This window comes from Castanea sativa, chromosome 2, assembly GCF_040712315.1.
Source record: "Castanea sativa cultivar Marrone di Chiusa Pesio chromosome 2, ASM4071231v1".
NCBI lineage: Eukaryota > Viridiplantae > Streptophyta > Magnoliopsida > Fagales > Fagaceae > Castanea > Castanea sativa.
The window spans coordinates 48,457,702-48,473,724 of NC_134014.1; the positions used below are offsets into that span (position 1 = coordinate 48,457,702).

The 16,023-nt window shown below is 36.6% G+C and overlaps 2 protein-coding genes and 1 pseudogene across 5 annotated transcripts; 2 read left to right on the plus strand and 1 right to left on the minus strand.

Annotated features, from left to right (window-relative positions):
• Nucleotides 1-986: 986 nt before the first annotated feature.
• Nucleotides 987-5,232, minus strand: LOC142623540 (uncharacterized). Of its 2 annotated transcripts, XM_075796976.1 has the most exons (5): nucleotides 4,260-5,232; nucleotides 4,042-4,144; nucleotides 1,804-1,985; nucleotides 1,491-1,632; nucleotides 987-1,289 (listed from the first exon to the last, which is right to left on the minus strand). In XM_075796976.1, the coding sequence occupies exons 1-5, from the start codon at nucleotides 4,904-4,906 to the stop codon at nucleotides 1,206-1,208; spliced, it is 1,158 nt and encodes a 385-aa protein (XP_075653091.1). In that variant the 5' UTR covers nucleotides 4,907-5,232; the 3' UTR covers nucleotides 987-1,205. The 2 variants fall into 2 exon arrangements, with proteins under 2 accessions (XP_075653091.1, XP_075653090.1); XM_075796975.1 differs by having other exon boundaries at nucleotides 987-1,632; nucleotides 4,260-5,229.
• A 3,507-nt stretch (nucleotides 5,233-8,739) lies between these two features.
• On the plus strand, nucleotides 8,740-14,802 carry LOC142624691 (uncharacterized). 3 transcript variants are annotated; one of them, XM_075798399.1, is made up of 7 exons: nucleotides 8,740-9,069; nucleotides 9,201-9,301; nucleotides 9,388-9,526; nucleotides 11,252-11,422; nucleotides 13,410-13,650; nucleotides 14,027-14,118; nucleotides 14,353-14,802. In XM_075798399.1, exons 1-7 carry the CDS (start codon nucleotides 8,951-8,953, stop codon nucleotides 14,624-14,626), a joined length of 1,137 nt encoding a protein of 378 aa, XP_075654514.1. In that variant the 5' UTR covers nucleotides 8,740-8,950; the 3' UTR covers nucleotides 14,627-14,802. The 3 variants fall into 3 exon arrangements, with proteins under 3 accessions (XP_075654514.1, XP_075654515.1, XP_075654513.1); XM_075798400.1 differs by having other exon boundaries at nucleotides 8,740-9,065; XM_075798398.1 differs by having other exon boundaries at nucleotides 8,742-9,065; nucleotides 9,194-9,301.
• LOC142626586 (U4 spliceosomal RNA) lies at nucleotides 12,216-12,336 on the plus strand (annotated as a pseudogene).
• Nucleotides 14,803-16,023: the final 1,221 nt, after the last annotated feature.

Sequence of the window (16,023 nt, forward strand, 5' to 3'; positions counted from 1 at the left end):
ACGATTTAGGTGCTAAACATTGAGTGAAAAAAAGTGGAAGCGCGGGGAAAAGTTTTTGTCAATCATGTAGATCAAACTAGTGTACTGGTTCATTAATAGGCCGTGTAACTAGCGTGTTTTCTAAGGAGAGTGAAAAACTAAGAAATAAAAACAGCTGGAGACCTATTTTCAATTTCCTTCACAATATGGAAATTGAAAATAGTTTTTGATTTTTGCCTAAAATAAGTTACCAAACAAGGTTTTTTTGCCTTAGGAACTAGAAAATTATTTTTATAAACAGAAAATTGAAGAAAAAAAGGGTTACCAAACATAGTCTTCAATTTTGATATTTTATTGTACTTGAATTTAACTTGTTTAGTTGGTAATAATGGTGTCAAAAGCTTTGTTGCTTAATTGACACTTTCTGATATTTCTAACGGAGATGTCAGGTTCAAATTCTTCCACCCTCGTCTATCGAATTATATCTTTCTTTGTTTAATTTAGAACCACCACTTTGGCTTATCCCCCTAAAAATGCCGAGTCCACAAAATCAGATTATTTCAGCTATGATTCCTAAAATGGTTGTTTCAGGCAAAATAATTGTTAAAATAAAAATGTAAAAACTGGGGCTGCTTTGAAGCTATTTTAAAGTATGGGTCTACTTTGAATAGTATGTTATAAACAACATATTAACACTGACATAGCACCCTCAAAAAATAAAAAATAAAATCACCCACCTAATAATCATGTTTTCATTTATCACCCGCGTCCACCAACAAAAAAATCAAATGGAGAACGGAGGAGCAACAACACAAGCTACATCAACACCACCGATAACCACGCAAGGAGGAGAAAGCACACTCACATGGCCAAGTAGAGAAAACAAATAAAAATTTTCTCAAAATTTGCTGATGATAATTAGAACATTTCGAATACCAAAAGAGAAGAAACTGTATGATCATGAGAAAAATGACTTTAAAACAATTATGGTGCAAAGGAGAGAACAATTGGAAAGAAAGCTTCCTACATTCAAAATATTAATTTGTCCAAAGTTCGATTACAATTCTATTATTACAATATGTGAGCCACAACATGCTTAAGAGAAAGTAGCAATGGAAAGTCTTGAAATTCTGATCAAATCTGTTCCAGTTCTAATAATACAAGCATGAATAAGGGAGCACTATTTAGAAAACATCATCATGAACTATGGCATTGCAGCATTCCATTCAGAACAACTGCAAGTGGTCATCCGTCCAAAAATGTAGTAAACCATCACCACATGGAGAATGTAAGGAGTAGACAATTATTCCCTGATTACATTTGCTCTGGTGAGTTAAAAATGCCACAACAATACTTGAAACAAACGACAATTGTACATGGATAATCGGTTATGACTGCTTAACTACAGCAAAACACTCGTTTAGGAATTTATGAAGCTCTGATGAATACAGGCTGGGGAATGTCCTGTAATGGTCAACATGAGGGGAAGACCCAAAGTTGAAAGTCCTTACCTTTCTCCCTGTCTGCCTCTGTTCCTCAACAAACAACTCTACAGACTGAAACGGAATGACTTTGTCAGCTGTACTATAGAGGTAAAGCTGAGGACAATAAGGCTGGTTTTGTGAGAGGTTGGACACAATCTTTGTTAACCTCCTGCGAAACCAGAAAGAATTAACTGCTATCATAATATGACAGTTTTCTACAAAAGCCAGTTACTTGTCATCTTGGGAATAATTGATACGATTAGCAACATGCTTGCAGATCATTTAGTAGAAAAATATGATAGCAATGTAAATAGCAATGTTAAAATACGTAGATACTTACGATTCAACATCAGGCAACTTTAACAAGACAGAGAAAAGCCTCTCTAAAACTGATAGAATCACAGTTTCAACCATTGGAGGTTCATTCCCTTGCATCTTTGACAAGCTCACTTCACTTCTGGTTTCATTCATTACAGAGTTTCGCTTCTTCAGTAGAGCAGTAGAAAATCCAGCTGCCCACACCTGTCAGGGTTATGACATGTTATCGTCCAAAATATTTGCAGCTTATCAGAATGAGAGTGCTTATAACATCCTCGAGCAATACACTAAGCAGAAGTAATTTGAAGCTGGAAATCAGAATAAATTAAAACAAGCCAGAAATATTACTTTTACTTAAAGTTGGAAAATGTGATCAAAGAAGTTAATCTATATAAACATTCTAGCAACAAGTGTTTATATCTTTTATGAGTGTTTAAGAAGAGAGGAGATTCTAACAAATATTTGGACATCATGGGAGATATATATTAATACACGTGCATTTGGGGCCCCACTCATTGATCTTGTATGCAAAGTCATGCTCCTAGTCCTGGAATAGACCTAAATATTCCATGTCCATCCAAAACCTTGCTTGAATCATGATGCTAGTATGAAAAAATGGCAATTCTATCATGTTGAAACATGATTGAAACCTTGAACAAGGTTGAAACAAGTTTTCAAGGAACTCAAGAACTTTCAGCTTCCAAAGATCTTCTCATACATGCATTGCCCACTTGCATTAAAGTTGGTATTGATGAGATGAGTTTTTAAAATTTTGAAAATTAGTTATGGTTTTTTAGAATTCAAGGGTTGTTGTAAAGATAGACATTATACACAATTAAAATTTAAGGGTTGTAAAATTTAGCATTATTCACAATTACAATTGCAATTTTAATAAAATCACACAGTAGAGCTGCTACCATGTAAAAACAAATTGGTCAAAATACACTGATGGTCCCTAAACTTTAATTCATGAGTTTTTTAGTCCTTGAAGTTTCAGTGACAGATTTTAGTCCCTAACAAACTAAAAGTGGTCGCTTTTAGTCCATAAGGAGTGACGATGTGTCAATTTTTTGTTTGGCCATGTCATTTAAGGGACTAAAAAAAGATCACTTTAAACCTTGGGACTAAAATCGCTTGTGCTTATTAAGGACCAATAGTGTATTTAAGCCAGACAAATTTCATTATCTTTAAAAAAAAAAAATTAAATCAGTAAGTTTTGGCCCAAGGAGAGAGGGAAAGAGAAATTCAAACTGGTAAATTTCAACATCTTTTTAAGAGAACCTTGGCTCATCTCAAGCTGCTTTCAAACCAGGCCAGATCGATAATAGTTTATTTGGAAGGACTGGGGTGATTAGCACAGTTGAATGTACTTAGAAGTCACTCTATCGCTATTTAAGAATTCTCCCTGCCCAATGTCAATGTACAGAACCGCAGCTCTGCTTTTTAAATATTGCAGAAATAGCTTTCTACTTAGATTAATATGACCTTTACTTGGGAAAAAAGAATGCTTCAAAGATGAGAATAGTGGTCCAAGAAGAGAAGAATCATTAATGATCATCTAAGGCATAAAAGTGGCCAAGAAAAACAACTAAGTAATTAAATAGATGTTAAAAAAAAAAAGCATTTTCAACACAAAGCAAATGACTATGTTACTGGCTTGCTTGAAGATTGATGTTTCCTGTTTTTCTTTTTTCCTTTGGTTAGAATGAAGAAAATTTTATATCACGCTGTAGAGAGTGTTATTATTATCAAGGAATGAAAGAGGGAGGAAACAAGCTCATGCATTGCTATGCCAATCAGCTGCTTTAACAACCCATCTAAATGGCATAGCAATGCATTGAAGCCTTGAGTAGAAATGATTGCGGACAAGTTACAATCATGATTATACTTACTAAAAGGTACTTCCAATTCTAATTGTGAGACAAAAAAGTTTCACTGAACTAAAAAATGGTATGATGTTTGGCCCCACGCAATGAGAGAGAATTAATTCATTTCATCTAGTTGCAAACTGTTATCTAAAATAAACAAACACATCCACAACCACCCACACACACACACACACACACACGTCTTTCATCTTTAAGCTATATAAACAATGCTACATAACAATTATAAAAGAAGCATAGTCTATCAATCAAAAGCTACTATCACCCTCAATTAGGCACCGCTGCAACGCAAAACACAATAAGCATTGCAAAATGTACATTCATGAAATCAAACATATAACACTAGTAGATGTTTTTCAATTTTTAGTTTCTACCTTAGGATTAAATGGCTCTGCTGCTCCCGAATCAACAATGCATCCTTTAACCTTTTCCATCAGATCTTCTCTACCCTTCAAAATCTCAAGAATGGAACCATAGCTGCAAAAAAAAAAAAAAAAAACTAAGGCAAACAGCAGTTAATAAACACTGACACGCAATCCTTTAAAACCAATGAAAGCGTAATTTCAAAGTTATAAGAGAGCAATCAACCTACACAAACCAACCGGTATTGCTGAATGTGTGGAAAACCAAGCAGCGTTCTCTACCATCCTCTTCCTTGTCCGAAACCCAGGATACAAGCTCGTTGGCCAAAGCCGCGATTCTCTGCTCAATTCTGTGGCCTAAATCAAACCACAGCAGCTCGCCGAGATCGACCACGAAAGTCAACGCATGAAAGCCCCTGGAATTGTACCACTCCACGTATTTCTTGAGGTGCTTGGTCTTGGAACCGAGCCAACCCAACAACACCACCGTCACTACTGGCTCTTTGTCACCCACAAGTACTCCACCATTGGAGGTGGATCTCTCCGGAGCACGACTCCACGCGAAAACGCCTTCGTTTGATGAGCGAGCGACGAATTGGTCGTAGTAATTGTTGGTGGTAGAGATTGGGTTGGAAAATAGAAGAGACGAAAAGGAGAAGGGGTTTGGGTTAGGGTTTATAGGATTGGCTGAGAAGGAAGAGGCAGTGAGAGAGAGCGCGCATTGGGGTCTCGGTCTCGGTCTTGGTCTCGGTCTTGTTACGGTGTCGTTTCGGCGGTGAAGTGAAATGAGAGAAGTCGCGTAATACGGTACCGTTTTGGCAAAGACTTGGCGGTTGAGAATGGAGTTACCACAGAAGAACTTAACCGGAGCTTCCATAGCGGGTCGGGAAAATGCAATTTTTTATTATTATTAATTGAATCCAAAGCCAAAGCCTAAAAAGCGCTAGGGATTAGTGTGGTTACCTACTGAAGCTGTAGGAGCTAAGAAGAGAAGCATTACCAGTTTGGAATGGTGCCACGTGGCATCCTAATCGCAGTGCTACGGTGACGGTAGGGGTAGGGGGGGCATTCCCAGCTTCAGCTACCTAACCGGTGGCGGTAGCTGAGAACGCCGTCGTCTAGGGGGGAAAGAAATGCGTTTTAGATCCGAAGACGAAGAAGAAGAAGAAGAAGAAGAAAGAGTTGACTGAGGGTGCGTTTGTTTCGACAGTAAAGCAATTCCGGAAAATGTTTTCAAGAAAGGAAAATATTTTCTGGAAAGGAAAATATTTTTAGGTATTTGGTGGCATTTTAAAAAATACTTTGGAAAATATTTTTAGGTGTTTAGTTGTGATCTTGAAAATATTATAGAAAATACATTTTTTACTTGATGCTCACATTTTCTCAACTTCCAATCAAATATTTATCATCATTTCTCAGTAGAATCACAAAAGAAACAAAACTCAAAAAAAAAAAAAAATCCTAAAGTCCGAGAGAGAAGTGGCGCGATCGCGAAGGAGGAGGCGCGATCAAGGATCGCGAAAGCAGCGCGATCGCGAAGGCTGGGTTGCGACGGCGCAATCGCGAAGGCTGGGGTGCGTCGGCGCGATCGCGAGGGCTGGGGTGCGTCGGCGCGATCGCGATGCTGGGGTGCGCTATCGCGATCGGTGCTGGGGTGCGACTGCGCAAGATCGCAGTGCTAGGGTGCAATGGCGCGATCTGGGTTATGACGCGATCTCGCGATGGGTCATGGCGCGATCTCGCGCCGTTGGTGGGCTGGTAAAGTGGGTCGGAGGTGTGTGGATGTGGGTTTGTCCAGTGGGCCGGAGCTGTGTGGGGATCGGAGGTGTGTGGGTGAGGTTTCGTCCAGTGGGTCGGAGCTGTGGGTCGTTTGGTGTGTGAAGGCGACTGCGAGAAACGGTGGAGGAAACTCACCGTGGGAGAGTGGCGGCGCTCGTCGGACGGTGGGTGAAGCTCGGACCGGCTTGAGGCAGGGAGTGGAGCTTGACTGGAGCTTGACTTGAGACAGCGAGAAGGCGAGAGGGAAAATAGGACTGAAATGGTTTGAAGGTAAAATACAAATGGAAAATAATTTCCGGGTCAGAGGCCGTATTTTACAGTCAACTGTTTGCAATTTTCCGTTTGACCAAAATTTTAGCACCTGCCAAACACCCGAAAACGCGGAAAACCATTTCCTGAAACCGCTTACCGTCGAAACAAACGCAGCCTGAGAGTAACGAGTAATGAGCGATGAGTGATGATAGAAACGAAGAAGAGAAGGGGAATTTTTTTTGCTTCTTGGCTGAATGGTCGTATAGGTTTGACAGGGCGGCCATAAATCACACATGCTGATACTACGCACCGTTTTTTCATTCTCTCATTAACTGTTCATCACATTGTTGATACGACTGGCCGTTTTTATTGCTGAAGATCCATTTCGTAACGGGCCATTCGTTGGGTAGTAAAACGGGTCATGGGTTTGCTTAAGTGGAAAAATAGGTTTTAATTTTTTTTAATATTAAAAATGTTACCGCACAGTTAACATAAAGACTAATTTCACTCTTTTTTTTTTTCCCTTAATTTTAAGAACCAACTAGTGGTTATTCCGTCCGTTGTATTGAACAGTTAAATAAAAATTATATATATATATTTTTGCTTGAAGTGGACAAAATAGAACCGAATGGTTGAAGTGGACAGCATAGGACCAAGGTGGACAGAATAATACCGAATAAACCAAAGTGGACCAAATAAGGCTTAATAGATAAAATGGACTGAAAAAGACCAAATTGGACCGCATAGAACCAAGTAGACTGAACAGGGCCAAAGTGGATCGAATAGGACAAAATAAGGCCAAAGTGGATAGAATGGACCGAATAAGATTGAATTGGACTGAATAAAATCAAAGTGGAAAGGATGGACCAACATGGCCCGAATAGAACCAAAGTGGATTGAATAGGATAGAATAAGATCAAATTGGACCGAATTAGACTAAAGCGGTTTGAATAAGACCTAATAGACCGAAGTGGATCGAAAAGACCGAAGTGGACAGAATAGACCGAATAAGACCGAATTGGACCAAAGTGGATGATATAGACCGAAATTACCGAATAGAACCAAAGTAGACAAGATGGACCAAATAAGACCGAAGTGAACCAAATAGAACTAAAGTCGAATAGGGACGAATAATATCAAAGTGAACAAAATGGACCAAATTAGACCAAAGTGGATTGAATAGGGCTGAATAAGACTAAAGTGGATAGGATGGACCAAATAAGACTGAAGTCGACTGAACATGACCGAATATGACCAAAGTGGATTGAATAGGTCCGAATAAAACCAAATTGGACATGATGGACCAAATAAGACTGAATTGGACAGAATAAAACAGGATTGACCAAATAGACCGAAGTAGACCGAATTGGGTAGCATTGAATAAGACCAAAGTGGAAAAAATACAAAATTAAATGGATCAAATAAGACAAAAGTGGATAGAATAGAACTGAATGGACAAGTAGAACCAAAGTGGATTGAATAGGATCGAATAAGACCAAAGGGGACCGAATGGAACTGAAGTGAATTGAATAAGACCAAAGTGGACCGTATTAAAAAAAGACCAAAGTGGGCCGATTAGGACGGAATAGAACTGAAGTGGATCGAATAGGACCGAATAAGACTAAAGTTTATAGAATAGGAGCAAAGTGGACCTAATATGACTGAAGTGGACTAATGTGGATGGAATGGACCGAATAGAACCAAATATGACCAAAGTGGACCAAATATGAATGAGTGGACCGATGAATCGAGGTGGACCAAATAAAACCAAAGTATATCAAATAAGATTGAATTTTTATTTTATTTTTTATTTTTTAAATTTAGTCTTTAGATTTAAGTTTAATGGATAATTACCATTTTCTCTAAATGAAGATCAAACATTAAAAAAAAAAGAGAGTGAAATATCAAGTATTTTTGTTGAAATGTTAGTTTAATTATTATATCACTAATTAGTTCAGTTACAAGATTTCTGACTCTTATGCGCCAACTTTAGTATGCAGTTGTAGTAATTTGTTGGCTATATCATTGAATTCCATAATTAAAAATATTAAATCCATCTTAAAAAATTTAGAGAAGTATTATGTCCACATCATTTTTACAATACTATCACAACAAATCATAGATGAGTAATTGTTATTCCTTCTAAGGAAAGGATAATGAATGCCCTTAGGGTATTAGTTAATAATTCATTTCAAGAAAATTTTTATGGGAAAAGAAAAAAAGACAATTAATATTTTGATAGCTTTTTTTCATTTCTCATAAAAGTTATGTCAAAACTTTCTCAAAATTGATTGTTAACCAATACCCTAAGAGCACTCGTTAACATGACCTTTAGTTCTAATTTGAACCTGTTACTTAAATTACTTTTTTACCTCATCAATAATAACATGTAACACTTACTACTGTCACTTAGGATTTGTTGTCTTATGACTGTAATATATATATATATATATATATATATATATATATATATTCTTTTTTGGAGAAACTATGGCTGTAATATATCTAAAAAAAATTATGTTATAAAATGAGAAATAACAGAAAAGCCAAGAAGCAATAGAAAAAGATCTCATTTGGCTTTAATTATTTATTTTTAATTGTAACCACAATAGTTTCAGTAATTTTTTTTTAAAAAAAATAATAATAAATAAACAAAGAAAAAGGACCGTTTCTGTTGGAAAAGCAAACAGAGGTCTATACAGTCTCATCTGGCTTGGAGTACGCCACAACACCAAAGCTTCGCCAACCACATAAACCGCGGGTTCAAACTACAACTTCAAAAATCTGTTGCCTATACTCTTCTAGAAAAATCTGTGTTTCAGTTCCTCTACAGTTCCCACCATTTGTCTTGTCAAACCTAGTCCCTGGTTTTGTCTTTTAAGCTTCATTAATGTCTTCTTCTCCTTCTTCTTCATGTGCTGCTCCTCTTTCCTCTTCACTCAGAACCCAACTCTTCAACCCATTTCCCAACAGATTTATATCGTCCGCTCGCTTTTATCAACACCGTAAGCCCACTAATCTCTCTTTCTCTCTCTCTCTCTCTCTCTAGTTAAAAATTTACTAACTATTAAACTTATTTGAGTACCTCTCTCTCTCTCTCTCTCTCTCTCTCTCTCTCTCTGTGTACTTGAAGGAAGCAGCAAATGTGAGATGAGCAGAAGGGGCTTCGCTTTGAAAGGAGGAATTGTGGCTTCGGGTGTTTCGGTTATGGGTTCTTCTTTGATAACCAAACCTGCTCAAGGTCTGTTTTCTCTTTCGCTTTTTTTATTATTATATCATATATGGGTTTTCTTTTTCTGAATTTGGTCAAGTCGAATTCTTTTATAGGGGTTGAGAGATTGGAATTCAAGCCAGATGGGTACAATTTTTGGACATGGCGGGGTCATAGAATACATTATGTGGTGCAAGGGGAAGGGTTTCCAATTGTTCTTATTCATGGCTTTGGTGCCTCTGCATTTCACTGGAGGTTTGTTTCTTTTGATGCCCATGTTCTCATATTCCGTTTAATCTAAACTTATGTTAATCCTGATGATATTTTGTGCCTTCATGTCAGTTTCATATTTCATCTTATTCACCACTACTGTGAGTATCAAGTCCTAAATTATGAAACTGTTTTCAATTTGAAGTTTCTGTCCGTTAAATATTAGCATTGATACACTATGTTGAATATGCTATTATGGATGCGGAAGCGAAAACATAAAGTATAGAACACAATAACACAAAAGTATTACGTGGTTCAGCCTAATGGCCTATATCCACGGAGGAAACCCTAAAGGGCTACATCAATAATATATTAGAGTGTAGAACAAATCCTGTATTACAATGAACCATAACATGTGTATATATAGTAGACTAAACCCTAAACTAATAGACTTCTAGTACAAGTAGGAAACTTGGCTTGCACACAAAGTAGAATTAGGCTTGGGCTTATGCTAATGGGCTAATATATCTTTAACACCCCCTCTCAAACTCAAGATGGAAACTTGATGAAATCTTGAGATTTGATTAGGTTGAAAAGATCCCTTGAATGAAGTTTGGCTTTGTGACGGTGGCTTGAGAAAGGCAATGGTCTTGCAGTATTGATGCGACTTCTAATGGTAACATGACTATACCGGAGAATTTTGACGGCAGCAGTGGAAAACCAAAGAAGATGAACGCAACGAAGAAACACCGAGGAAGACAAAGATTGCTCTTAATACACCGTAAGGATAGAAAACCATGGCCATAGGAAGGCAGCTCTGATACCATGTTAAATATTAGCATTAATACACCATATTGAATATGCTATTATGGATGTTATTATGGATGCGGAAGCGAAAACATAAAGTATAGAACACAATAACATAAGAGGATTACGTGGTTCAGCCTAATGGCCTACATCCACGGAGGAAACCCTAAAGGGCTACATCAATAATATATTAGAGTGTAGAACAAATCCTGTGTTATAATGAACCATAACATGTGTATATATAGTAGACTAAACCCTAAACTAATAGACTTCTAGTACAAGTAGGAAACTTGGCTTGCACACAAAGTAGAATTAGGCTTGGGCTTATGCTAATGGGCTAATATATCTCTAACTCTGTCCATCTCTGTTATTCATATTTCATAGCAATAATGGAATTGAGAAAAGGGTTGTTGACAAAACTTTATGTTTCACCTATGTAATCAGTTTTGATTTTCTGGCAATTGCTTTTTCACCCTAAGTGAAGCTTTCTCCCTCTACCCTGTTCAATGGCTGTCAAATTGATTTATGAATAAGCTCTAGGTGAAATGCAAAGTTTTAATTAATGGTGTTTTTTTTTTCCTGCTCTGTCACTGCCAGAATAAAGTGAATAATAGAGTTAAATTGAAACAATTTTATAAATTTGGGACGTTTGTTGACAGAATTAAAAATCTAGGACCTAATCTTAAACATGATATAAAATTTGGGCTTTTTATGTTGTATTTTACCTAATAATTTTTATATTACTAATTGGGAGGTGGATTCTTAGGTACTATCTTATGTCACTTGATAGACGATTTTGGTTGGACCTTCATTCGAGAGAAAAATGGCTTTGGATTTGTTTAGTTGTCTGGTTGTGATACCTAGTTTATCAGCCTATATGTATGATTTCTTTCTCCAAAAAAAAAAAAAAAGTTTATCAGCCTATATGTATGATTTAATTATTTCCCTTATCCATGTGTGCAGGTACAACATACCTGAATTGGCCAAAAAATACAAGGTTTATGCCATAGACTTGTTAGGATTCGGGTGGAGTGACAAAGCACTTATTGAATACGATGCCATGGTATGGAGGGATCAAGTAGTGGACTTCTTGAAGGAAATAGTGAAGGAGCCAGCAGTTGTAGTTGGAAACAGGTAATGACCAAAAATAAGTGGCTATTTGTTGTCTCTACACTTCATTTATATGTGATGAAGTTTCACCATAGCTTGATATCTTGGGTTTTAGGGATGAAAATTTTTTGCAACTTGAAATGCCTCTGTTTCACTTTCAGCTTCAGGAGTGAATTTAGGATCCCGAGAGTTCTCCAAACTAGGATTTCCTTTTATATCAAATATTCTAAAGGCTACTCTACATTCTGAGTTTCCTTATTATTTTGAGGATGCACGGACATTTCATTTAGGGTGCCATACCCGTGTTGTATCCGTGTCATACTGGGGTCATACCTGCCGTTTCATGTTATAATTTTTCAAAACTTGCTTGTGTCGCTGTATCGTACCAATACCCGAACCCGTGTCCGTGTCCGTGCATCCTAGTTATTTTCATTATTATTTTTTTCCTTTGGTAGTTGAATGAATTGCAGTCTATTAATTCTTCTTGAACTTTTATGTCTACTGCAGTATTCTAGCTTGATTTTAGGTCTGTAAACATGAGTATCAACTTACAAGTGGAAATAAAGTTGACTGAGTTTCTTTAATTGAATCATTTGGTCTGATCTCTCTTTTGTTTTGCTTTCATACTTCCCTAATTTTTCTTTGATATTTTTTCAACTTGATTGTACTTGCCATTTTTACCCTATATGTGCTTGGTGTGTGGGCTAAGGTGAGAAATGTAAATGATTAGTAGGTTGCTGGCTCTTGTGACTTTCACGTAAATTCCATAAGAAAATGTGTCTGCCAATTTTTTTCCCCTTGAAAAAGAAAACAAAAACTCTTTACGCTTGGGGCAATGATTCAGCTAGTGAGGGTCTAACCAAGGCGCATCTACTGCTGGTTGAAAAATCTTTCCAAAACCCTTCTTAGGCCTGGGTTATTTTTCCTTTGTTTTCAGATAACCTATGACCAGATGATAACTGCATAACTGCCATTGTCTCATTTTATGCATGGCTTTGTATTTAAGGCTTGCGCCTCTTTCAACGAGTTCTAACACAGTGTAAGCTTTCTAGTTCAGTGCATAGTATTTATGCCTTGCTCAAGTCTGTTGTATGCCTAAAATGCAATCTCTACTTTATGCATATCATTGAAGTGCTGCCTCATTTGAGCCCACATTTCTGCTTGATGTGCCTGTAGAAAAATTGCTACAGGCAGACACCATATGGAAAAGGACTTCTTTCTTCTTCATTTTATTTTATTTTTTTGGGAAAAGGGGGGCGGGAAGGAAAATGGCGCAGCAAAGCAGGACAATAGCTAAATGTTTAAAAATATATTATGAATACAACTTTAGAGATCCATAATATTTTGATTTTTGCATTAATATGTAATTTAAAGTAACCTTTTTTGTTGATTGTTTTGAAAAAAAGCTACCTTCTTTTTACTTTATTATGGATTTATGGATTTTTTTTTGTCTTCTTTTTTTAAGCTGAATGAATTATGTGTCATACATAATTGAATGAATCACATCCTTAGAAACTTTGGTGAAAACAAAACTCCTTCAATCTATATATTGCTTATTTGTCTTGGGGCAAATAATACTTTTCCATCCTAAACTATCACCCGATTACACTTAACCCCCTGAACTGTTGAAACACACTATTGCCCTACAAAGTTAACTTTGCTTCAATGTCCCCCATGAAGTCTTGTTTGGTGTTAAGTCTAACGAAATTTGACATTGAAAGACCGATTTACCCTCTCTCCAAAACATATAGTTGAGGGTTAAATTGGTCTTTCAATACTAAATTCCATTAGAGTTAACATCTAAACAGACGGTAGGGGGTTAACTGAAACGTATTTTTTAAATTGGGGGGTTAATCATGTGTTTCAATAGCTCAAGAGATTAAGTGTAATTAGGGTGATAGTTTAGGATGAAAAAGTTTAATTTTCCCTTTGTCTTGAGTGGGACAATGATGACTTTCTTTAAGATGTCATGGCAAATAATAATTATGTAAATCATGGTAATATTTTTCAGCCTTGGAGGCTTTACTGCTTTGGTTGCAGCAGCTGGGGTGCCTGAGCAAGTTGTTGGAGTTGCACTACTAAATTCTGCAGGACAGTTTGGAAATGCGAATAGTAAATCTAATGAGTCTGAAGAAACACTCTTGCAGAAGGCGATTGTAAAGCCACTAAAGGAGATTTTCCAGCGTATAGTTCTTGGATTTTTGTTCTGGCAAGCAAAGCAACCAGCTCGCATTGAATCTGTCTTAAAGAGTGTAAGACACTTGCTACCTAATTTAACTGCAGTTTTTCTTCTTAATGCTTCATGGGTGTTTGCGAAGCTTAAGTATATTTCTGTTAGCATTAGCAGGGTGTCAATTATATATTCGGGATTAAATGCTGATTTCTTTCTGATATGAAACATGAATGCTTAAACATATATTTTTATGAATGAGTAAAGATGCTTATTCTTGCTTCAAGCATCATATTTTGTACCTTAAGAATTGAATGTATATTTCCCATCTCCTAATGTATTCCATGTTGACAATTTTATTTGTCCGTTGAACTCCCTAAAGTCATGATAAGCACCCTCTGTTTATGATTGTTCCATGGCTTTGTACATTATGTTAAGCACTTTTTTTTCCAATACAGGTGTATATAAATTCCTCCAATGTGGATGACTATCTTGTGGAATCAATAACAAGACCAGCAGCTGACCCTAATGCTGGAGAAGTTTATTATAGGTACTTATGAAATATGCTCATCCACCTGGCTTCCGTGTTTGTTTAGATAGTAGTCTTGGATTAATAAGAACCTCCCCGGCATGTAAGATGATGTCCATTTTCTTTCTTTACAATGAATATGAAATTGTAGTTTAGGTCTGCTTATAAAGCAATGCTGATTACAAGAACGATTCAATTGGCCTATAAAATTCTACCCACATTTATTTTATTCTGTATTCTCATTGGTGTCCACAGGTTAATGACAAGGTTCATGTTGAACCAAAGCAAATACACTTTGGATGGTGTCTTGAGTGAACTCTCTTGCCCACTGTTGTTGCTGTGGGGTGACTTAGACCCGTGGGTTGGTCCTGCAAAGGCTAACCGAATCAAAGAGTTTTATCCAAAAACGTCTCTCGTAAACTTAAAAGCCGGGCACTGTCCTCATGATGAAGTTCCAGAGCTTGCCAATAAGGCTTTGTTGGATTGGTTGTCAGGTCTAACACTTGAAGCCTCCCCCCAGTCGTTGTAACTTTATTCAAATCTAATAGAATTACAACTCATATTTCCCTCAAGGTCTGCTTGTAAAATGATTCTAAATGTATTCATTATAGTGCTTGGTTCAAGCTTGCTGTGCAGGTTGGTGGGTTATTTTCATTACGGGGGTCCTTTAATACAAAAGTGATAATTATGTTGATCTTTTTCTTTTTATCATCCCTTTTTGAAAAAAGGGGATGTGGGAGGTTTGAAATTTTGTAAAATTACTTGTTGCGACGTGAATTAATTCTCTTATTTTTTAAAAAATTATAATAAAATCAATTTTATTGATTTACAAAAAATAAAAAATTTCAGTTATGTTCTTGGCCTTGGGAAATTTGGTTAGATCTGTTGGTGTGTGTTCCAAACATTTGACCTAATCACATATTGATTAGTAGTGTGCTCATACGAGTTTATCCACTATTGTGGGCTTCGTTTGGTGTCTTTAGATATGAGGCCTAGATGAGGCGTGGGTCTCCGCTATTACACATGCGTGTCCCATCTTGTTTGGTTGCTTGTGACCATTGGGTTTTTGGCACCGCTAGTGTTTAGTTTTTTTTAAACTAATCAATATCTTATTATTTTTAACCAAGTCAATGGCTTGCTTAACACATCATTAGACCTTGTCTGATCAGCTTCTTCTCTCTCTCTCCAATAGTTCTATATACCTTCTCTCCCACATAGATTGATCATCTCTCTTGAGTAAAAACACATCATTTGATTATTTTTATCTTGAATGAAAAGACTTTATAGAAGGTTGTTCTTGAATCTTGGTGTGTGAAAGTATGTTCAACATGAAGGTAAGCATTATGGTCTAATCTTGGGGGTTGTCGTCCAAAAAATAATTTCAAATTGAATTTTATTTTGGGTGGCATAAATCAACTTTCAAAGACAATGCATTCGCATAATTCTATAGTTAGTGAGATTTTTCATATAAACTTGATTTCTTTGTTAAATATTTTATACATTGACAAAAAAACTCCAACAACATCAAAACCTTAAAAAAGAGAAAGAAATGGCACTCCCCTTCCCCCTCCCCCCTTAATGTTTATATGAATTACTGTACAAATTAGTTGGATTTTTGAAAAAGAAAAAGGAAATCGTTAGGGTAGTAGAACTGCTAGAGGGTATAGATTTTTATGTTGTACTAATAGAAACATTAATTGAGTGTCATAAAGATAAATCTTGAAGGAAGTTGGTGTAATTTACCCTAAAATAAACCTATAGTAAATAGTGTACATGTATATGTTGTGGAACATAAGCAAATTAAATTAGAATAGTTGGAGGCTGTGTAATTCACGAGGGAGATAGACATACTAGAGATTGTGTTTTAGGCAAATTCACTGAGCATAATTGCTGAGCTGAAGGAGGAAGGAGAAATGGAGAATGTTG

Excerpts from the sequence above, each read along its gene's own strand:
- LOC142623540 (XM_075796975.1), bottom strand. The coding sequence starts at position 4,906 with ATGGAAGCTCCGGTTAAGTTCTTCTGTGGTAACTCCATTCTCAACCGC. Across the intron at positions 4,145-4,259 it reads AGCAATACCGGTTGGTTTGT|CTATGGTTCCATTCTTGAGA; the intron begins GTAGGTTGATTG and ends TTTTTTTTGCAG. Across the intron at positions 1,986-4,041 it reads CAGAGCCATTTAATCCTAAG|GTGTGGGCAGCTGGATTTTC; the intron begins GTAGAAACTAAA and ends TAACCCTGACAG.
- LOC142624691 (XM_075798398.1), top strand. The coding sequence starts at position 8,951 with ATGTCTTCTTCTCCTTCTTCTTCATGTGCTGCTCCTCTTTCCTCTTCA. Across the intron at positions 9,066-9,193 it reads CGCTCGCTTTTATCAACACC|GAAGCAGCAAATGTGAGATG; the intron begins GTAAGCCCACTA and ends GTGTACTTGAAG. Across the intron at positions 11,423-13,409 it reads GCAGTTGTAGTTGGAAACAG|CCTTGGAGGCTTTACTGCTT; the intron begins GTAATGACCAAA and ends AATATTTTTCAG.